The 23766-nt window shown below is 39.0% G+C and overlaps 1 protein-coding gene and 1 long non-coding RNA gene across 8 annotated transcripts in view; one reads left to right on the top strand and one right to left on the bottom strand.

Annotated features, from left to right (window-relative positions):
• Positions 1–10724, top strand: part of LOC117975064 (uncharacterized) — a 72534-nt gene extending 61810 nt beyond the window's left edge. The window contains exon 3 of the long non-coding RNA XR_004665304.3: positions 10009–10724. This is a non-coding gene — a long non-coding RNA (uncharacterized LOC117975064). The remainder of the gene's footprint in view (positions 1–10008) is intronic.
• The window catches only part of CCDC15 (coiled-coil domain containing 15), a 100650-nt gene that overhangs the window by 53883 nt on the left and 23001 nt on the right, over positions 1–23766 (bottom strand). For 2 of the 7 annotated variants that reach the window (XM_055095024.2, XM_063608297.1), the window contains exons 6-12: positions 23315–23437; positions 14012–14158; positions 12766–13773; positions 9682–9801; positions 9313–9435; positions 8209–8316; positions 7653–7727 (exon numbers count right to left, since the gene is read on the bottom strand). In XM_055095024.2, coding sequence (XP_054950999.1) covers positions 7653–7727; positions 8209–8316; positions 9313–9435; positions 9682–9801; positions 12766–13773; positions 14012–14158; positions 23315–23437 — 1704 coding nt within the window. Of the gene's footprint in view, positions 1–7217; positions 7341–7652; positions 7728–8208; positions 8317–9312; positions 9436–9681; positions 9802–12765; positions 13774–14011; positions 14159–23314; positions 23438–23766 lie in introns of those variants that run through there. The other 5 variants (XM_003819928.5, XM_063608298.1, XM_055095027.2 and 2 more) reach the window with 4 other exon arrangements.

Here is a 23766-nt window from a genome sequence, read left to right as displayed (position 1 = left end):
GACAAAAATGGTATGACCAGAGGCTTGCAGGAATCTACCCCTGGTATCTCCCCTAGGAGCAAAAATTCAGTATTTCCTGATTCAGTGTTTGTAACAACTTTATATAACACAACCACTATGAATGACAAGAATAAACTGTATATATCAATAAAGCTATTATTATTTTAGAAGTTATTTATTTGTTTTGTGACTCTAAAAGTCTGAAAATCTATACAGCAAAATGTTAATGTGAAATAACTCTAAAATTTGTGGTTATCTTTTTCATTTGTGTTTATCTTCTCTACAATAAAAATGAAATTACTTTCTGTTTTCAATAAAGAAAACTGGACTCCCAGTACTAATGACGAAGCACACTATGGGCTCTCTCTCTTGCTCTCATTGATTGTAACTAAGACTTCTGAGAAATGTAGCTCCTGGGATCTACCCCCTATGGAGAGCATAGGGGGTAACCTAGAGAGAAGTGAGCTAGAAAGTGGACCCCTTAATTCTGTGTGTGAACTGGCATATATCTCAGAATCCCCCTCGAATTGTGCATGTATGGGACAGACCTATAGGAGTATAATGAAAGCTTTGAAAACTAAAGTAACATTGAAGCCATGGTGCATAGGAGAGATCACTTACAGTTGGAATTTAACCAGGTTGACTGCCTGCTAGAACAAACAAACAAATAAAAGATACAATATTCTTTAGAGGATTTTAACAGAAACCAGAGTCTCAAAATACAATATTAGAAATATTAGCCTGGCATGGTGGCTCATGCCTGTAATCCCAGCACTTTGGGAGGCCAAGGCGGGTGGATTACTTGAGGTCAGGAGTTCAAGACCGGCCTGGCCAACATGGTGAAACCCCGTCTCCACTAAAAATAAAAAAAATTAGCCAGGTGTGGTAGTGGGCGCCTGTAATCCCAGCTACTAGGGAGACTGAGACACGAGAATCACTTGAACTCAGGAAGCAGAGGTTGCAGTGAGCCAAGATCACACCACTGCACTCCAGCCTGGGTGACAGAGCAAGACTCCATCTCAAAAAAAAAAAAAAAAAAAAAGCTAGGACACAACTTAAAATTAGTTGACATAGAAGAAAGCAGGAAGATGTGACCAATTCTGAGGGGTAAAGATAATAAACAGATCCCAACTCCAGGGTGACCCGGATGTTGAATTAACAGACAAAACTTTTAAAGCAGTGATTAATACTTTATCTATGAGGTAAAGGCAAACCCAACTGAAGTGAATGAAAATACAAAAGTTCTCACCACAAAAATAAAAACTATTAAAAAAATACAGATCCAAATTTTAGAGACAGAAAAACACAATATGTGAAATCAAAATTTCACTGGATAGACTCAATAGAAGAATGAAAAAAAAGTCAGTGAACTTGAATCTATTGGATCAATATAAATGATCCACTGTGAAGAACAAAGAGAAAAAATAAGACTGAAAAAAAAAATGAACCGCATGTAAATGATGCATCTGTGGGACAATATCAAAAGGTCTAAAATTTGTGTAACTGGAGTTGCAGAAGGAAAGGAGAAAATAATTAGTACATAAAAAAATTTGGAGACATAATGGCAAAAAACTTCCCAAATTTGGTCAAAGATATAGATTTACAGATTGAAAATGTTCATCATACCTGAGATGGGATAAACTAAAAAACATTATGCCCAGACACATCATAATTAAACTGCTGGAAACCAAAAAATAACAAGAGTTTTGAAAGTAGCCAGAAAAAATAGACACATTACATATAGAAGAACAATGACTCAAATAATTACAAGTTTGCTATCGAAGACTGGAAACCAGGAGACAGTAGAAAAATATTTCTAATGTGCAAGCAACAAAAAGAGTCAATAAGTAGAGACTCTCAGCCGGGCGCAGTGGTTCACGCCTGTAATCCCAGCACTTTGAGAGGCTGAGGCGGGCAGATCATGAGGTCAGGAGTTTGAGACCAGCCTAACTAACATGGCGAAACCCCTTCTCTACTAAAAATACAAACATTATCCAGGCATAGTGGTATGCACCTGTAATCCCAGGTACTCAGGAGGCTGAGGCAGGAGAATCGCTTGAACCCGGGGAAGCAGAGGTTGCAGTGAGCTGAGATCACACCACTGCACTCCTGCCTAGGCGACAGAGTGAGACTCTGTCTCCAAAAAAAAAAAAAAAAGTAGAGACTCTCTCAAGTTTTTCATAAAAACATGTATGATTATTGGAGGCAAAAAAAAATGGAGTTTTCAGTGTAGATAGATGGAACACCTATGACAATTATAACATAAAGGGGAAAGGGGAAAAGGACCTATCTGATTATAAAGCTTCTACATTTACTTAATGTGGTAAACTATTAACTCAAAGTAGACTGTGAAAGGTTTGGTATGTATATTGTAATCCTCACAGCAACTATTATAAGATAATATGAAGAGATAGAGACAAAAAGGTAATAGGTCAATTAGAATGAAATTAAGTAATATTTAAATAAAGAGACTTCTGCTTGAAGCCACAATGCAATAATAGAACGGAATTTACCTTCCTGCCTGAAGACTGAGAAAACAAAAAACAAACAAAAATCTATACAACAATGGTTTTTAAACACTGACTATAAGGAAGCACAGGATAATTATTTCTCATAGACAGTAAACAAATGTGGTCAGCACTACAACTGTCCCAGCTTACTGCCTGAATAATTTCTAGTCCACAACACGGAGAGAGGGATTCCAGACAGACCCTGGCAGCCTCTCTGGGGGGCGACAAGAAGAAACCACACTGCACCTTTAGCACTTTGCTTGCAAATCTCAGCTAAATTTCCAAGTTCATTGCTTAGAAGTTATGCCTTCCATACAACTGTAGGACACAATTTGGCTAAGCTTCCTACCACTAAATAACAAGGATTACCTTTCCCCCAGTTTCCATGTTCCTCATTTCCTTGAGCTTCACTGGCAGTTTGTTTGTTTATTTGTTTATTTATGAGACAGAGTTTTGCTCTTGTCGCCCAGGCTGGAGTGTAGTGGTGCGATCTCGGCTCACTGCAACCTCTGCCTCCCGAGTTCAAGTGATTCTTGTGCCTCAGCCACCCCTGTAGCTGCGATTACAGGTGCATGCCACCATGCCTGTCTGATTTTTATATTTTTAGTAGAAACAGGGTTTCACCTTGTTGGCAAGTCTGGTCTCAAACTCCTGGTCTCAAGTGATCCGTTCACCTCAGCCTCCCAAAGTGCTGGGATTATAGGCATGAGCCACCATGCCCAGCTGGCAGTATCTTTAATGTAGACATTTCCACCAATATTTTGCTTATAACAACGAAGATATTCTCTAAAATGATGGCCAGGAGCAGTGGCTCACACCTGCAATCCTAACACTTTGGGAGGCTGAGGCAGGAGGATCACTTGAGGCCGGGAGCTCAAGACCAGAGTAGGCATCACAGCAAGACCCTGTCTCTACAAAAATATAAACATTAGCCAAGCATGGGTAGCACAACCTCTAGTCCTAGCTACTTAGGAGGCTGAGGCAGGAGGATCACTTGAGCCACCCATTTGAGGCTTCAGTGAGCTATGATTGTACCACTGCAATCCAGCCTGGGCAACTGAGTGACAGTCTGTTTCAAAATATAACAATAATTTAAAAAATGATACAGGCTTTCTCTGTCATGGGCCTCAAAATTCTTCACCTCTATCCATTACCCATTTTTTTAGCCATTTCCACATTTTTTCGATATTTGTTGTAGCAGCACCCCATTCCCAGTATCAAATAGCTACAAACAGGAAACAACCCAGATGTCCATCAATAGGAGATTGAATAAACAAACTGTGATATATTCAAATAACGGAATGCTATACAGCAACGCAAAGAATACATTATTGATGCAGCAATATGAATGAATCTCAGAAACATTATGCTGAGCAAAAGGAACCTTACACAACAGGATTCATACTGTACAGGAAGGTCTACAACAGAGAAAACTGATTGTGGAACAGTCAATGGATAAATGGGTAATCAAAATGTAGTATATACATTCAGTGGAATGCTATTCAGCCTTAAAAAGGAAGTAACTCCTATAATATGCCATAGCATTATGCTAAGTGAAATAAGGCAGGCACAAAAGGGCAAATACTGTATGATTTCACTCATATGAGGTACCGAGAGTAATCAAATTCATGAATACAGAAAGTAGAATGGTGGTTGCCAGGGACATGGGGAGAAGAGACTGAGAAATTACTGTTTAACGTGTATATGGTCTCAGTTTTACAAGATGGAAAAAAACTCTGGAGATGGATGGTGGTGATGGTTGCACAACAATGTGAGTGTACTTAACACCACTGAACTGTATACCTAAAAAGGATTAAAATGGGAAATTTTATGGTATGTATATTTTATCACAATTTTTTAATGTGTCCATATTTACATGTGTATAAATGCTTATAAAGAGGACTCAAAGGATGCATACAACTCTTGACAGTGATTAACTCTGAAGAGGAGAGAATTAGCTGGTGGGGCTTGAAGAGAAAACTTTTCCTCTGAGATAGTAGGAATAAGTAATAACAGCAACAAAAAGAAAGTAAATGGTTAAGGCAGTTATTGTGTGATAGCTTTTATTTTCCATATGAAAGTTGAGAATATGGGGGCGCAGCAGGAAGTTTAAGGAGTGTTTAAGATTTAGAATAGTCAGGGTAGGGCACTGGGCAGCCCTGGGAACCCTAAGTATGAATGTGATATAAATCTATACTATTAAAGTGTTTTGTTCAAAAAGGCTGGATTATTTGGCAGCGTAAAAGGTGAAAAGATGGCCAGGTACAGTGGCTCACACCTGTAATCCCAGCACCTTTGGGAGGCTCAGGTGGGAGGGTCACCTGAGGTCAGGAGTTTGAGACCAGCATGGCAAACATGACGAAACCCCATCTCTACTAAAAATACAAAAATTAGCCAGGCTTGGTAGCACATGCCTGTAGTCCCAGCTACTCAGGAGGCTGAGGCACAAGAATCACTTGAACCCGGGAGGCGGAGTTGCAGTGAGCTGAGATTGCGCAACTGCACTCCAGCCTACGTGACAGAGTAAGACTCTGCCTCAAAAAAAAAAAGGAGAAAAGGCTATTCCAGGGTTGAAAATTTCCAGGGATAGTAACAGCAGAAGGACAAGAAGAGATTCAGATCACCAAAGCTGTAACCTGAATTGAATAGTCCAGAGTAAGTACCCCTCTTGTGTGCTTTGTGAATGCCCCATGCGTCCTCTATCACTAATTATGCTGCTGCATAATTATGTTTATGTATCAGTCTCTCTTCTTTAGATTGTCTGAAATTTGAGTGTCATGTCTTGCTCACAACTGTATCTTTGATATTTAGGACCTAAACAATGGCTAACACCTAAAAGGTGCTCAGTAGATGTTTGACTGATCGACTAACACATTCAAAACCTATCTACCAAGTGACTACTAGGTACTAGCCACTGTGCCAAGTGCTGTTCATACAATGGTAAACAAAACAGGTATGGTACCTCTCTCAAGAAGCTTATGGGCTAGTGGGAAATCTCTAGACAATAAGAAAACAAGCAAATTAATAATTAACTACAAATTGTTTTGTACTGAAAAGGAAACAAACAGAATGCAAGGATAGAGAAAAACAGAAAAAAGGAGATCTATTTTTGATAAGGTGGTAAGGATAGCCTTTTCCAAGGAGGTGACATTTAAGCTGAAACCCGAAGGATAAGAAGGGACCGACTTTATGAAGAAAAAAGGGAAGACTACCCAGACAAGAGGAAAAAACATATGCAAAAGACCTGAGGTAGGAAAGAGCCTGGCAGGGCTCAGGATGTATAAATGACAATGTAGACTAAAACACAGCAGCATACCCTTAGGCCAACCTTACAGACCCAAACTAAAAATGACCAAGAGTTGCAGTTCAGTCCTGAAAACCGCAGCCCAAACTCTATTTTCTGCTTCTTTGCCTCCTTTGAATTTTGCCCTCTTAAAGAGGCCAAGAGAAAATTTCTCTTCAGTCTGTCACACAGCCTAACACTGCTGGTTGCCGTAAGCCTTCGTTTTTAAAAACATAAAATCAGAAAATAAAAATTATGCACAGAGGGGTAAAATTCCAGTGATAATAAACTAAACTTCAGTTAAGCCACGGAAAAATCTTAGTAGGCCAGGATGTTGTAACATTTTCTTGAAAAACTACAGATCTTAACTCAATGCCCCCAAACCTTAGGCAAGAGAAACCTAACAAGCTCCAGCCCAAACCTGATTAGTTTATTTCTTGGTGAGCCTGCCTTATGCTCTACCAGCTTACTGATGGAGATCTAGTACTGGCCATGGGGTGGAAGATCCTCATAACCCCTGCCCTCAGAAACTGTTCATTTCTTCCCCTCTCACACTGTAAAAGACAATGGCCATCAGAAATATACCTTTTATTAAAATACATCTAAAATATAGTTTTTCAAATGGACAATAAATGCTCCCCAAAATACCTTAGGTTTCAATGGGAGACCTAAAATAATCTTAGGATTAGGATAATAATATCAGGATACATTTTGCGCTGTATGAAATAAAACAGGAATGTGCTTCTTGATCAGCCTGACCACTCCCAGCTTAGTAGGTACCTATAATCTTGTCCAAATTCCACTGCTCATACCCTGTGATGTGCTCTACCTGTCGTCTGCTGGAAGTATCTCTCTGGTGCATGGGTGAAAGGTGCTAATGGCCACCCAGAAGCAAATCCTGTGGCCGTCTTTCAGCTGACCAAACAGATAGCTGCTGCCTAACGTGTAAGTTCTAAAAGATACAAAAACACTTACCAAATTGTGTGAGCAGGGGTATCACAGTAGTGATAATACTGTAAGCTTCAGTGATAGCCCTGAAGTAATCTAAATGAGTCAGAATAGTCTGATATATTATGGCATAAAAGCAGACATTATACTTCTTGTCACCATTCTGGATCTTAACTCTACCTGCGAAGCAATCTTCAATTTCATCTATAATCCAAGGATAATAATAGTATCTATCTTCTATGGTTATTATGAAAATCAAATAAGATACTTCATATAAAATTCTAAAACCATTTTGGCTGTGGTAAGTGTTCAATGAATGTAAGCTGTTATTCATAATAATATTAATAACACTATTGCTAATCTTAAAAACAGATAACGTGATCATCATGATCTTTTTTGGTAACGAAACTATGACAAGCCCAGCTCAAACTCTAATTTGCTTTCTGTTGCTTACTCTTTAATACACCCTGCTCTACCTGCTCTCTGGCAGAGCCTGGATCTTGGATTTCATGTAAAATATATCCATGGCGCTCTGGAAGTAACTCCTTCCTCCATCTCTCATCTGTCATATCACGTGAGGCCTACTCATAGCTCCTGTGCTAAAAGACAACATAAACACTGAACATAAGTTATCCAAGCGGGATCGTCATTCCTGTGGCAATGGTAAAAGCTTCAGTCAAGAAGACTGAGGTAGTTTCAATAGGTCAGAATGATGTGATACATCACAGAACAAAAGAACGTTATATTCTTTGCCCGTTATTACTGACCTTAACACTAAATTCCTGAAGCAGTTACATTGCCCTGTCAATCTTCAGCCAAAAAAAAAGCAATTTACACTCTGTTACTTACTCACTATATTCTGCTCTACTTCTCTAGAAGAGACTAGATCTTGAATATTGTGTGAAACATACCAATGGCACTCCAGGAGTATTTCCTCTTGCAATCTCCCATTTCTCAAAAGATGAGGGTAGTTTGATATGCTTGTTCTAAAGGAACAACAAAATACAAAACTGATTGTCTAAGCAGAAATGACGGGCTAGTGACAGTATTATAGACTTCAGTGACAATCCCAGAGTAATGACACTAGGTGAGGATAATAGAACACAGTTAAAGCTGTGTGTGTGTTCAACATAAAAATTTCCAAACTTGCATCAAAGTAGAAAAAAAAAAAGTATAATGAATCTCAAGATTCAACAATTACCCAGATTCAACAATTAGCAACATTTTGCTTTATTATCTATCTCTTCTCCAACGTTTTTCCTGGAGTATTTTAAAGCAAATTCCAGATTATTCTGGCACATTTTGAAATAACAAAAAACATTATACTCTTAGCTTAATTCTGGAGGCCTTAATTCTATGTATTCCACAAACAAGCTAGCTTGACAGGCTTCAGCCTCAATGTTAATATGATTTAGGCTTGTTCCCCTTTTAGAAGGTATACAGTCCTCCTACTGTATTCGGTTCTACCTGTTCTCTAGGGGAGTCTTGGTCCTGGATTTTAGGTACAACATATTGATGATAGTCCAGAGGCAATTCCTCTCTCACTCTTTCTTCTCTCATAAAAGACGCAGGTTGCTTGAGAAACATATTTTAAAGGAAAAACAACAACAGAAAAAAAATTGTGTAATGCTAATCATAATATCATAAGCTTCAGTGAAAACTCCAGAGAAATGAAACCAGGTAAAAATATTCTAATACGTTTTGATATGAGGGAGATGTTACACTTTTAGCTCAACTATGTAGACCTTAATTCTTAATCCCATCATTGACAGAATAGTCTGACAAACTCATCAAATCCTAAGTATCTTCTAGTTCCTACATTGTACATGTAGGGGCATTATGCTTGCAGCAATACTGTTGGCTTTGGTAAGAGTTGAAGAATAATCTTTTTAAATTAAAATAGTCAACTGATTCTGGAATAAGATATGAACGTGATACATCAGCCTCAGATATCACTGAACTGATTTTGACTCATATAGTTCCCTAGACCAGGGTCTTTTGTACCACTGAAGTACAAAGTAGAAGAGAAAAAAACAAAAAGGAGAGAGACCAGGAAGAACTGAATTGTTTAGGGTTTAACACTCTATGCTCCTGAAGCAGTTCCTCTGTTCTAATAGGACTTAGGATCATCTTCCCACTAATGTGGGAAGGAATCAAAAATACTGTATTCTGGCCGGGGACAGTGGCTTACGCCTGTAAACCCAGCACTTTGGGAGGAAGAGGCGGGCAGATCACCTGAGGTCAGGAGTTCGAGACCCGCCTGGCCAACATGTTGAAACCCCATCTCTACTAAAAAAACAAAAATTAGCCGGGCGTGCTGGCATGCACCTGTAATCCCAGCTACTCGGGAGGCTGAGGCAGGAGAATCGTTTGAACCCGGGAGGCGGAGGTTGCAATGAGTCGAGATTGTGCCACTGCACTCCAGCCTGGGCGACAGAGAAAGACTCCATCAGAAAAAAGCCACTATATTCTTAGGTTAGCTCCAAAATCCCTCATTCTAAATTACCAGTTGTTGGGATTTATAAAACCTGGGTACTTCCTTCCTGTTTATATCTTTTTCTTCTACTCTACCTGATTTTTGATGTCATCCTGGTCCTGGGATTTGGGAGGCAAACACTGATAGTCTGCCAGAGAAAAGTCTTCTCTCCCTTTCTCATCTGTCATATCAGAGTATGGCTCCTTAAAGTGTACTTTCTAAAAGAGAAAATAATAATAAACTATAAATTGTCTAGCAAGACTAATATGATGGCAATAATATTCTAGGCTTCATTGAAGGCCAAAGGGTAGTTTTTTTCAGGATAATATAAAACATTATGGAATAAAAGAGACACTCATACTTTTTGTCAGTTCTGAAGTTTAGCTGAGAACAACCTTTGAAAGCTTCAAACTACACTCTAAACAATTCAGTTCCTGTTGGTCTCTGTCATTTTTCTTTTCTACCTTGCCTCTGATGGAGGCCTGATGATGCCTGCATAGAAGATCCTGATGGACATCCAGAGGAAGTGCCTCTCTCCCTCTCCTACCTATCAAAATGGATGTTGGCTGCTTCAGACTTGCTTTCTATAAAAGAACAAACACAACATATCAATTGCTCAGTTAAGAATGACAGGTTAAGACTTTAGGTTTTAGTGAGAATTCTGGAGTTAACCAAGATCAGAATATAATTGAGCACCTTATGGAAAAACCAAAAACTACACTCCATTCCACAAAAGTCCAACCACAACCCTAAGTAATCTAATTCCTGTTGGTCTTTCTTCTTCCTTTTAGTCTAACTGATCTCTGGTGGAGGGATGGCCTTGGAACCTGTGTGAAAGATACTGCTGAGTACTTATGGACCACTCCTTTTTCCATCTTTCAGCTGTCTAAGCAGATAATGGCTGCCAGAAATATTTCTCCCAATGAAGAAGATTAAAAATAAAAAATTAAATTGTTCACAAAATCTGGGTAGAGTGTTGATTTAAAAAATTAAATAAAAAGAAAAGAAACAGCAAATTGTTTATTTGGAGTAATATGCTGCTGGTAATACTTTAACATTTAGTAAGAGCACTGGAGTTTTGAGAAATCAATCAAGAAACTATTTTTTCCAAGTATGGATCTCCAAATCAGGTACAATATACAGCATACCTATTTTTATTATGCTTTGCAGATGTTGTGTTTTTTACAAACTGAAGGTTTGTGGCAATCATACGTCAAGCCAATACACTGGTGTCACTTTTCCAACAGCATGTGCTCGTGTAATGTCTCTGTGTCACATTTTGGAAATTTTCACAATAGTTCAGACTTTTCCATTACTATTATATCTGGTATAGTGATCTATGATCAGTGATCTTTGATGTTACTATCCTAATTGTTTTGGGGCACCATAACCACACTCATCTAAGACAGCAAACCTAACTGATAAATGTTGTGTGTGTTCTCACTGTTCTACCACCTGGCCACCCCCCTACCTCTCCTTAGGCCTCCCTATTCACTAAGACACAACAATGTTGAAATTAGGCCAATTAATAACCCTACAATGGTCTCTAAGTGTTCAAGTGAAAGAAAGAACCACATGTCTCCCACTTTAAAGCAACAGCTAGAAATTATTAAGCTTAGTGAAACAGGCCTGTTGAAAGCCAAGACAGTCCGAAGGCTAGGCCTCTTGTACCAAACAGCCCTGTGTGAATGCAAAGGAAAAGTTCTTGAAGGAAATTAAAATCTACTCCAGTGAATACATGATAAGTAAGAAAGCAAAATAGCCTTATTGCTGATATGCAAAATGTTTTAGCAGTATGGACAAATCAAACCAGCCACAACAGCTCCTTAAGCCAAAGCCTGATCCAGAGCAAGGCCCTAACTCTCTTCAATATTATGAAGGCTGAGAGAAGTGAAAAAACTACAGAAGAAAAGTTGGAAGTTAGCAGAGGTTGGTTCATGAGGTTTAAGGAAATAAGGTGTCTCTATAACATCAAAGGGCAAGGTAAAGCGGTACGTGCTGATGAGAGGCTACAGCAAGTTATCTAGAAGATCTAGCTAAGATCACTGATGAAGGTGGCTACACTGGACAACAGATTTTCAGTGTGGACAAAACAGCCTTATATTGGAAGAAGATGACTAGGAGTTTCACAGCTAGAGAGAAAAAGTCAATGTCTGGCTTCAAAGTTTCAAAGGACAGGCTGACTCTCTTGTTAGTGGCTAATGCAGCTGGTGACTTTAAGTTGAAGCCAATGCACATTTACCATTCCAAAAGTCCTAGGACCCGTAAGAATGGCACTAAATCTACTTTTCTTGTGCTTTGTGAAGGGAATAACAAAGCCAAGATGACAGCACATCTGTTTACAGTATGTTTTACAGAATATTTTACACTTACTGTTGAGACCAACTGTTCCAAAAAAAATAAAGATGCCTTTTAAACTGCTCATTGACAATGCACCTAGTCACCCAAGAGCTCTGATGAAGATATACAAGGAGATTAATGTTGTTTTTTCATGGCTGCTAACACAACATCCATTCTGTAGTTTGTGGATCAAGAAATAATTTTGACTTTCAAGTCTTGTTATTTATAAAATACATTTCTGTCACAGACAGCAATTCCTCTGATAGATATGGGCAAAGTAAGTTGATACCCTCTGGAAAGGGTCCACCATCTTGATGCCATTAAGAACATTCATGAATCATGGGAGGAGGTCAAAATATCAACCTTCACAGGAGTTTGGAAGAAGTTGATTCGAACCCTCATGGACTTTGAGGCATTCAAGACTTCAGTGAAGGAAGTAATTGTAATGTGGTAGAAACAGCAAGAGAACTAGAATTAGAAGTGGAGCCTGAAGATGTGAGTGAATTGCTGCAATCTCATGTTCAAACTTAAATGGATAAGGAGTTACTTCTTATGATGAGCAAAGAAAGTGTTTTCTTGAGATGGAATCTACTGTGAACATTGTTAAAATGACAACAAAGGGTTTAGAATATTACATGGACTTAGCTGATAAAGCAGTGGCAGGGTTTGAGGGAATTGATTCCAATTCTGAAAGAAGTTCTACTGTAGATCAAATGCTATCAAACATTATCACATGCTACAGAGAAATGTTTCGTGAAAGGAAGAGTCAAATGATGTGGCAAACTTCATCATCTTAAGTAACTTCCACAGCCACCCCAAACATCAGTAATCACCACCCTGATTAGTCAGCAGATATCAACATTGAGCCAAGACCCTCCACCAGCAAAAAGATTATGGCTTGCCGAAGACTCAGATAATCGTAAGCATTTTTTAGCAATAAAGTATTTTTAAATTAAGGTATGTACTTTTTTTAGGCATTATGCTATTGCACACTAATAAACTACAATACAATATAAACATAACTTTTATATGTACTGGGAAGCCAAGAAATTTGTGTGACTTACTTTATTCCAATATTTGCTTTATTGCAATGGCCTGGAACTGAACCCACAGTATCTCCCAGGTATACTTGCAGTCCTTACAAATCCCTCCTCAAACCCTAAGTAGCTTATTTCTTCTTTTTGTATCTCCTTTCTGCTCTATTTTACCTGATATTTTGGTAGAAAATCTTGGTCCTGACATTTGGGTAGAATATTCTGGTCATTGGAGAGAACATGCAGGTCTCTGGGTAGAAAATCCCGGTCCTGACATATGGGTAGAATATTTTGGTCTTTAGGAAGATAACCTTGGTCTCTGGGTAGAAAATCCTGGTCCTGACATATGGGTAGAATATTTTGGTCTTTGGGAAGAACACCTTGGTCTCTGGGTAGAAAATCCTGGTCCTGACATTTGGGTAGAATATTCCAGTCTTTGGGGAGAACATGCTGGTCTCTAGATAAAAAGTCCTGGTCTTTAGGTAGAAAATCCTGGTCTTGATATTTAGGTAGAATATTCTGGTCTTTGGGGAGAACATGCTGGTCTCTAGATAAAAAATTCTGGTCCTTAGGTAGAAAATTCTGGTCCTGATATTTTGGCAGAATATCTTGGTCTTTGGGGAGAACATGCTGGTCTCTAGATAAAAAATTCTGGTCCTTAGGTAGAAAATTCTGGTCCTGATATTTTGGCAGAATATCTTGGTCTTTGGGGAGAACATGCTGGTCTCTGGGTAGGAAGTCCTGGTCCTGATATTTGAGTAGAATACTCTGGTCTTTAGGGAGAACACAGTGGTCTTTGAGTAAAACATCCTGGTTTTTCGTTAGAAGAGCCTGATTTGTGGGTAGAAAATCCTGGGTTTTCAACACAATACTCCCTTCTTCTAGCTCAATACTCTGGGCTTTCAGCATAATACCCTGAGTTTCTGTCTTAATAGGCTGGCCTTCTGGCTCAATGGCCTGGCCTTCTGGCTCAGTAACCTGAACCTTCATTTCAACAGCCTGGGTATCTGGCTTAACACTCTGGATTCCTGTCAAATCACCCTGGGTTTCCAGCAAATCACCTTGGGCTTCTGGAAAATAATCCTGGGCTTCTGGCAGAATACCCTGAAGGCCCTCAAAATGTAACTGCTTTTGTTCTTCCTCTTCCATCAGAACAAATAATGGATTTTTGAATTTTACTTTCTAAAAGTGAACATAAACACCAAATACAGAATGTGAGTTAGTAGCAATACTCTAGGTTTTCCAAAATAATCAAAATATCAAAATGATATGGCAGTGAAGCAAATTACTAGAACAAAATGTGAAATTATAATCTTTGTCCAACTTAACAAAAGCTAAATCTACAATCCTAAATCAGTACAACATTACTGGCAATACCTAGTCCAAATCACAATTAATTTAATTTCTCTTATTGCTTTACCTGAACTCTGCTGAAAGGTTTGTTCTTATCTTCAGAATGGATAGCCTGCTGGTCCTGCTGGCCTCTCCCAAACAAATCTTCTTTCCCTTTCTCATCAGTTACAAGAGATGAAGATTCCTCATAGTCAGGTTCCTCATAGTCAAGTTCCTAAAGAAAAAAACAATGAAAACGCGCACACGCGCGCACACACACACACACACACACACACACACACACACCATGTAGCTATTATAGGAAGAAACAATGTGATTGCAATAAAATTCTAGGCTTCAGGTCACTGCTATTATAATTTTAGTAGGTCAGCATAGTCAAATGTTATACAATGTTTACAGTGCAGGACTGTATAATGAAAACTAAAAAGATAATTGAAAGAAATGACAGATGATCAAAATAAATGGAAAGACATAACATGTTCATGGATCAAGAGAAAAGATTGGTAAGATGGTAATATTTCTCAAATTTACAACACTCCCTATCAAAATGCCACTTGGCTTTTCTTTGGAAGAAATTAACAAGTTAATCATAAAATTCACATGGAAATGCAAGGAACCCATAGTAGCAAAACACTTTCTTGAAAAAGAACAAAGATGAAGATCTCATTCCTCCCAATTTCAAAAGTTACCACAAAGTTATAGGAATCAAGACATTGTAATACTGACACATACAGAACAATGGAACAGAACTCAAAGTTCAGAAATAAACTCTCACATTTATAGTCAATTGATTTTTGACAAGAGTACCAAGAAAATTCAATGAGGAAAGAATAGTGTTTTCAACAGGTGATGCTGAGACAACTAGACACCTATATTCAAAAGAATGAAGATGAACCACTTATTTACAGCATACATAAAAATTAACTCGAAATGGATCACAGACCTAAAATTAAGAGCTAAAAACTATAAAATCTTAAAAGAACACATAGGAATAAATCTTCATGATCTCAAGATAAACAATTATTATTAGATAATTCATCAAAAGCACAAGCAACGTAAGAAAAAAAGAAGTGACTAATTTAAGAATCTTATGCCATAAACAATACTATTAATCAAGTAAGATAACAGTCTACAGAATGGGAGAAAATACTTGCAAATCAACTATCTGATAAGGAACTTGTATCCAGAATATATACATATTATATATATATATATTATGTATAAATTTATATATATAAACACTTAACAATTTGATAATAAAAAGACAACCCAATTAAAAAATGGGTAAAGCACATGCATAGACATTTTATCCACAAGAGTTACACAACTGGGCAACAAGCACATGAAAAGATACTGAAGATCATTAGTCATCAGGAAAATATACTACAAATCAAAAGGACAGTGAGATACCAATTCACATCTACTAGGATAGCTATAACAGAAGAGAAGGACAATAATAAGTGTTGGAGGATACAGAGAAATTGGAACCCTCACATATTGCTGGTGGAAAACTGTTTAGCAGTTCTTTGAAATGTTAAACATAGAATTACTGTATGATCCAGGAGGTTCACTCCTAGAAATGAATGTCCTAAAAGAAATGAATGTCCACACAAAAATGTGTACACAACTGCTCATACACAATCGTTCATTATTCATAAACACCAAGAAGTGAAAAGAACGCCAAAGTCTACTAACTGATAAATGGATAAACCAAATGTGGTACATCTATACAATAAATTATTCAGCAATAAAAAGAATGAAGTACTGATACATCCACTACGATGTGGATGAACTTTAAAACATTATGCAAAGAGAAAAAAACAGTCACAAAAGACGATATATCATATAATTTCTTTCATATGAAATGTCCAGTATAGGTAAACCTATACAGACAAAAGGTAGATTAGTAGCTGCCTAGGATTGAGGTTAAGGGCAAGGAGAGAATGAGATACAGGGTTTCTCTTAGGAGTGAAGAAAATGCTCTAGAGCAAATCCCAAAAACAAGATAGCTGGCTAGAAGCAGCCAGGAGGAACATCTACTACCGAGAGACTGGAACATTAGGTACACTCTTAGCAGATCTTTGGAGGGAAGGCATTAAGAGTGGACAGAGGGAAGACACAGATGCTGGGCCAAAAGAGGAGGAAGGTGGGAACCTTGAAGAGGGCTACCGTGCACCAGGACTTGTTCCTGGCCCCCAGTGGCTCCTGGGGAAGGGATGAATTGAACAAGTGAGAAGAGACCTGCTCACTCCACAGACCTCTGGAATCCTGGCAGCAGGAGACCCCATAACCCCCACTGACACTTGCGCTGGCAGGGAGAGCTGCTTAGAGAGGTGGTGGGGCAGAATTCCAGCCGGTGCAAAGCCTAGAGGGTTTGGTACAGGAGTATCTGTAGTGGGGCATGGTCAGGCTGTCCATCCCCCAAGGCCCACCTTGCTCCCCTAGGAGACATTAGCCATAGGGGAACTGTCGGACATGAACAGTGCAGGGCGATCTTGCCCGTGAGACAGGGCCAGTTTTACATGAGTGCACCCCTGTCTACCAGCCTCTCCCAGGGCCCCAGCCCTGCTTGCAGTGCAACCTCAGATGCCCACCGGGGTGCCTCCCAGAGGCCCACATAATAGCTCCTGTGCTGGCAGACCATGCCTGACCATCACAGCAGACCACACCAACCAGCATGAGCCTGCCTATGCCCTTCCCCCACTGCGTCCTCCCTCATGCCACTTTTCCAGCATGCACTCATCCATAGCAACACCTACATCATTTTACTCACATGTGTGTGTGCAGGCAGACCTCACCTCCGCTTCCCCACCAGTGTGCATGCACCCCACCATGCCACTGCTGCCAATGTGAGCGCACCCTGCCTGCAATGGTGTGTCACTACTGCCAATGCAAAGGCACTCAAGGAGACGAGTAGCCCCACCCCCTGTCCTGCACGGCCACTGCTGCACATGGACGCCTACCTGGAGGGAACCAGCCCCATGCCTGTGAGCGCCCCATGACATGCTAACACTGCCACCAGAGTGAACATGCACACTGATGCCAGTAGGCCCCACTCCCACCGCTCCATCCTCTGGTGCAGCACTGCAACCACCACCACTGCAAATGCCCACAAGGAGGCCAGCACCCCTGCACCTGCCGGCACCCCACCACAGCGTGTACCCTGCCACACTGCCACTGCTGCTGGCACATAAAAACAAGCATGAATCCCATTGCCACCACCCAAAAAAGCGTTTTGGCTGGCACCATCCATCAGTGTGTTGTGACCAGCAGCCTGGGAACACCTTAGCTCCTCCAGTGTGGCAGGTTCCTAACCTTAAGAGGCCAGAGAACAAAGCCAGGGCCAATACCAGCCCCCCAGAGTTGGAGCACACAGTCCAAGAGTCATGAGCTGAGTCCTGGCCCCTAAAATCTTCCAGAAATGAAGCCAGTCAACTGACTCCACCTTATACCAGAATCAAACCCCCAAGGACATCAAAGAGGATTAAAAAAAAAAATCCAAAGGATAGCAACTTCAAAGACTGAAGGAACAACACAGCCCACAAACGTAAGAACCAGTGCAAGAACTCTGACAACTCAAAAAGCCAGAATGTCTTCTTACCTCAAACGACTGCACTAGTTCCCCAACAATAATTCTTAACTAGTCTGAAATGGTTGAGATAACAGGAATAGAAATCAGAACATGGATAGGAACAAAAATATCGACATTCAGGAGAAAGTTAAAACCCAGTCCAAGGAATCTAAGTATTACAATAAAACGATACAGAAGCTGATAGACAAAATGGCCATTACAAGAAGCAAACTGATCTGATAGAGCTGAAAAACACACTACAAGAATTTCATAATGCAGTAGTATTAATAACAGAATTAACCAAGCTGAGGAAAGAACCTCAGAGCTCAAAGACTGGCTCTCCAAAATAACTGAGTCAGACAAAAATAAAGAAAAAAGAATAAAGAAGAATAAACAAAACCTCCAAGAAATATGGAAGTATATAAAAAGACCAAATCTATGACTCATTGGCATCCCTGAGAGGGAAAGAAACCAAGCAACTTGCAAAATGTATTTCATATTTTCATATCATCCATGAAAATTTGTCCAACCTGGCTAGAGAGGCCAACATTCAAATTCAGGAAATGCAGAGAACCCCTGCAAAATACTACAAAAGAAGAAGACCATCCCCCAACCACACAGTTCTTAGATTCTCCAAGGTCAAAATAAAAGAAAAAATGTTAAAGGCAGCCAGGGAGAAGAGGTAGGTCATCTACAAAGGGAATCCCATCAGGTTAACAGCAAACCTGGTGGCAGAAACCCTAAAAGCCGGAAGAGATTGGGGGCCTATATTAAGCATTCTTAAAGAAGAGAATTTACAACCAAGAATTTCACATCCAGCCACACTAAGCTTCATAAGTGAAGAAGAAATAAGATATTTTTCAGACAAGCAAATGCTAAGGGAATTCATTACCATCAGACCTGCCTTACAAGAGGTGCTGCAGAGAGTGCTAAATATGGAAAGGAAAGACTATTACTGGCCACTACAAAAACACACTTAAGTACATAGACCAGTGATACTATAAAGCAACCACATAAACAAGTCTGTATAACCAGCTAACAACATGATGACAGGATCAAATCTGCACACACCAAATACTAACCTTGAATGTAAATGTACTAAATGCCCCATTAAAAGGCACAGAGTGGCAAGTTGGGTAAAGAAGCAAAACCCAATGGTATGCTGTCTACAAGAGACTCATCTCAAATGAAATGACACCAATAGGCTCAAAGTAAAGGGATGGAGAAAAATCTACCAAGCAAATGGAAACCATAAAAAAGCAGGGGTTGCTATTCTAATTTCAGACAAAACAGACTCTGAACAAATAACAATTTAAAAAAAGACAAAGAAGGGTATTACATAATAGTAAAAAGCTCAATTGAACAAGAAGACCTAACTATCCTAGATATATATGCACCCAATACAAGTGCAACCAGATTCATAAAGCAAGTTCTTAGAAACCTATGAAGAGACTCAGGCCAGGTGCGATGGCTCATGCCTGTAATCCCAGCACTGTGGGAAGCTGAGGTGGGCGGATCACTTGAGATCAGGAGTTCAAAACCAGCCTGGCCAACATGAAGAAACCCCATCTCTACCAAAGAATACAAAAATTAGCCACACATGATGTTGTGCATCTGTAGTCCCAGCTACTCAGGCGGCTGAGTTGGGAGCATCACTTGAATCCAGGAGGCGGAGGCTGCAGTGAGCTGAGATCATGCCACTGCACTCCTGCCTGGACGACAGAGTGAGACCCCACAAGACTGAGATAACCACACAATAATAGTGGGAGATTTCAACGGCCCCCTGACAATATTAAAGAGATCACTGAGTTGAAGGCCAGACTGGCCAATATGGTAAAACCCTGTCTCTGCTAAAAATACAAAAATTAGCCAGGTGTGGTAGTGGGTGCCTGCAGTCCCAGCTACTCAGGAGGCTGAGGCAGGAGAATCACTTGAACCCAGGAGGCAGAGGTTTCAGTGAGCCGAGATCATGTCACTACACTCCAGCCTGGGTGACGAAGCAAGACTCCATCTCCAAAAGAAAAAGAGATCATAAGGCAGAAAACTGACAAAGATATTCAGGATCTGAGCTCAACACTTGACTAAATGGACCTTATAGATATCTACAAAACTCTCCACCCCAAAGTTAACAGAATATACATTATTCTCATCTGCACATGGCACACACTCTAAAATCAACCACACAATCAGCCATAAAACAATCCTCAGCAAATTCAAAAAACACAAAAAAACAAAAATCAAACCAACCATGCTTTCGGATCACAATGCAATAAAAATAGAAATCAGTGCTAAGAAAATCACTCAAAACCATACATTTACATGGAAATTAAACAACCTGCTCCTGAATGGCTTCCAGGTAAATAATGAAATTAAGGCAGAAATCAAGAAATTATTTGAAACTAATGAGAAAAAAGATACAACATACCAGAATCTGTGGGACACAGCCAAAGCAGTGTTAAGAGGGAAGTTTATAGTTTTAAACACCCACATCAAAAAGTTAGAAAGGTCTCAAATTAACAACCTAACATCAAACTAGAAGAACTAGAGAAACAAGAACAAACCAGCCCCAAAGCTAGCAGAAGACATGAAATAACCAAAATCAGAGCTGAACTGATAAAAACTGAGAAACAAAAAACACACAAGAAATCAATTAATCCAGGAACTGGTCCTTTGAAAGAATTAATAAGATAGAGCACTAGCTAGATTAATTAAAAAGAGAGAGAATATCCAAATAAACACAATCAGAAATGACAAAGTGGACATTACCACTGGCCTCACACAAACACAAAAAAACCCTTGGAGACTACGATGAACACCTCTATGCACACAAGCTAGAAAATCTGGAAGAAATGGATAAATATCTGGAAACATACAACCTCCCAAGATTGAACCAGGAAAACACTGAATCCCTGAATAGACCAATAACACGTTCTTAAAATGAATTAGTAATAAAAAGCCTATCAACCAGAAAAAGCCTAGGACCAGACAAATTCATAGCTGAATTCTACCAGATGTTATAAAGAAGAGCTGGTATCATTTCTACTGAAACTATTCCAAAAGATTGAGGAGGAGGAAGTCCTCCCTAACTTATTCTACAAGGCCAGCATCATCCTGATACCAAAACCTGGCAGAAACACAACAAAAAAACAAAACTTCAGGCCAATATTCTTGATAAACATAGATGCAAAAATCCTCAACAAAATACTAGCAAACCAAATCCAGCAGTGCATCAAAAAGCTAATCCACCATAATAAAGCTATCCCTGGGATGCAAGGTTGGTTCAACATACACAAATCATTAATTGTGATTCACCACATAAACAGAACTAAAAACAAAAACCACATGATGATCTCAAGAGATGCAGAAAAGGCTTTCAATAAAATTCAACATCCTTTCATGTTAAAAACCCTCAACAAACGAGGCATTTGTTTGAAGGAATATACTTCAAAATAAAAATAGCCATCTATAACAAAAAACCCAGAGCCAACATCATACTGAATAGGCAAAACTGGAAGCATTCCCCTTGAAAACCAGAACAAGACAAAGATGTCCTCTCTCACCATTCCTATTCAACATAGTACTAGAAGTCCTAGCCAGAGCAATCAGGCAAGAGAAAGAAAAAAAATGACATCCAAGTAGGAAGAGAGGAAGTCAAACTATCCCTATTTGCAGAAGATATGATTCTATACCTAGAAATCCCCATAGTATCTGCCCAAAGCTCCATGATCTGATAAACAACTTCAGCAAAGTTTCAGGATACAAAATCAGTAGCATTCCTATACACCAACAATATCCAAGCTAAGAGCCAAATCAAGTATGCAATCCTATTCACAATAGCCACAAAAGAATAAAATACCTAGGAATACAGCTAACTAAGGAGGTGAAAGGCCTCTACAATAAGAATTAAAAAACAATGCTCAAAGAAATCAGAGATGACACAAACAAATGGAAAAACATTTCATGCTCATGGATAAAAAGAATCAATATAGTTAAAATGGCCATACTGCCCAAGGCAGTGTACAGATTCAATGCTATTCCTATCAAACTACTAATGACATTCTTCATAGAAACTATTTGAAAATTCATATGAAAACAAAAAAGAGCCTGAATAGCCAAGGCAATTCTAAGAAAAAGAACAAAGCTGGAGGAATCACATTACCCTACTTCAAACTACACTACAAGGCTACAGTAACCAAAACATGGTATCAGTACAAAAACAGATACATGGACCAATGGAACAGATAGAGAGCCCAGAAATTATGCTGCACACCTACAACAATCTGATCATCAGCAAAACTGACAAAAACAAGCAATGGGGAAAGGACTCCCAATTCAGTGGTACTGGGATATATTTGGCTAGCTATATGCAGAAGATTGAAACTGGACTCATTCCTTATGCCATATATAAAAATCAACTCAAGATGAATTAAAGACTTAAATGTAAAACCTAAAAGCATAAAAAACACTAGAAGATAACATAGGAAATATCAATCTGGACATAGAAACAGGCAAAGATTTCATGATGAAGATGCCAAAAGCAACTGCAACAAAAAAAAAATGACAAATGGGACCTAATCAAACTGAAGAGCTTCTGCACAGCAAAAGCAACCATCAACAGAGTAAACAAACAACCTACAGAATGGGAAAAAATATGCATCAAAGAAAGGTCTGATATCCAGAATCTACAAGGAATTAAACAAATTTACAAGCAAAAAACTCCATAAAAGAGGGCAAAGGATATTAACAGACACTTCAAAAGAACACATACACATGGCCAATGCATGTGAAAAAACGCTCATCACCACTCATTAGAGAAATGCAAATCAAAACCACAAGATACCATCTCACACCAGTCAGAAAAAGCCAAAAGATTACAGACGCTGGCACGGCTGTGGACAAAAAGGAATGCTTATACACCACTAAGGGGAATGTAAATTAGTTCGGCCATTGTGGAAAGCAGTTTGGTGATTTTTCAAAGAACTTAAAACAGAATTACCATTCAACCCAGCAATCCCATTATCTGGTATATACCCAGAGGAATATAAATTGCTCTGCCTTAAAGATACATGCACACATATTTTCATCACAGCACTATTAACAATAGCAAAGACACAGAATCAACCTAAATGCCCATCAACAGCAGACTGGATAAAGAAAATGTGGTACACATACACCATGGAATACTATGCAGCCATAAAAATGAATGAGATCATGTCCTTTGCATCAACATGTATGAAACTAGAGGCCATTATCCTAAGCAAACTGCAAACTAATTCATGAACAGAACACCAAATACCACATGTTCTAACTTACAAGCGGGAGCTAAACATTCAGTACATATGAACACAAAGAAGGAAACAACAGACACCAGGGCCTACTTGAGGGTGGAGGGTGAAAGGAGGGTGAGGATGGGAAAACTACCTATTAGGTAAAGTCACGTGACGAAGTAATCTGTACACCAAACCCCTGTAACATGCAATTTACCCATATGACAAATCTACACATGTATCCTTGAACCTAAAATAAAAGTTATTTTAAAAAATTAATTAAAAAATTAAAAATAAAATGCTCTAAATTAGATTGTGGTTAACAGTTGCACAACCCTGTGCAAACTGTGAGTACTAAAAACCAATTAATTGTACACTTTAAATGGGTGAATTGTATGGTATATGAATTATATCTCAATAAAGTCCGTTAAAAAAAATACTAGATATCTTAACCCTTTATCCCATCCTTAGTTACCTGTGGATACTTCTAATAAGCCAATGTCTTTCCCCTCTACTTTTTATATTTCCCTACCTGATTTTCCATATAATTCTGGTAAGGTACAGCAGCTAAAAGACCTTGATGGACCTTAATGGGCAACTCTCCTCTTATTCCTGTATTTATCCCAGTGGATGCTGGTTTCCTGGAAAGCACTTCCTGGAAAAAAAATTACTACAAATATAAATAGGTCTAGAGGAAGCAACATATTCATGAGACTAAGTTGAGTTTCTGTGAAAGATCTAAAATTATCTTAGTAGGTTTTGGTAGTCTAATACATAATAAAGGGAAAAAACATGAGTTCTACTTCATATGTACAAACAAAGCACTCACACATAAAACCATATGGAATAAAACAGGAGAATATATTAACTTTATAAATGACAACTTGCACCTATTCTAGCCAGTAACAATTTCAGAAGACTCATGATTTTAGTCTTGGCAACCTGCCAGAGTACAAGCAAGTATGTGTTCCACTTGTATCTCCA

This window comes from Pan paniscus, chromosome 9, assembly GCF_029289425.2.
Source record: "Pan paniscus chromosome 9, NHGRI_mPanPan1-v2.0_pri, whole genome shotgun sequence".
In the NCBI taxonomy this organism is placed as follows: domain Eukaryota; kingdom Metazoa; phylum Chordata; class Mammalia; order Primates; family Hominidae; genus Pan; species Pan paniscus.
Note: the sequence above shows the minus strand (reverse complement) of the source record. Positions and strands in the feature narration are given on the sequence as shown.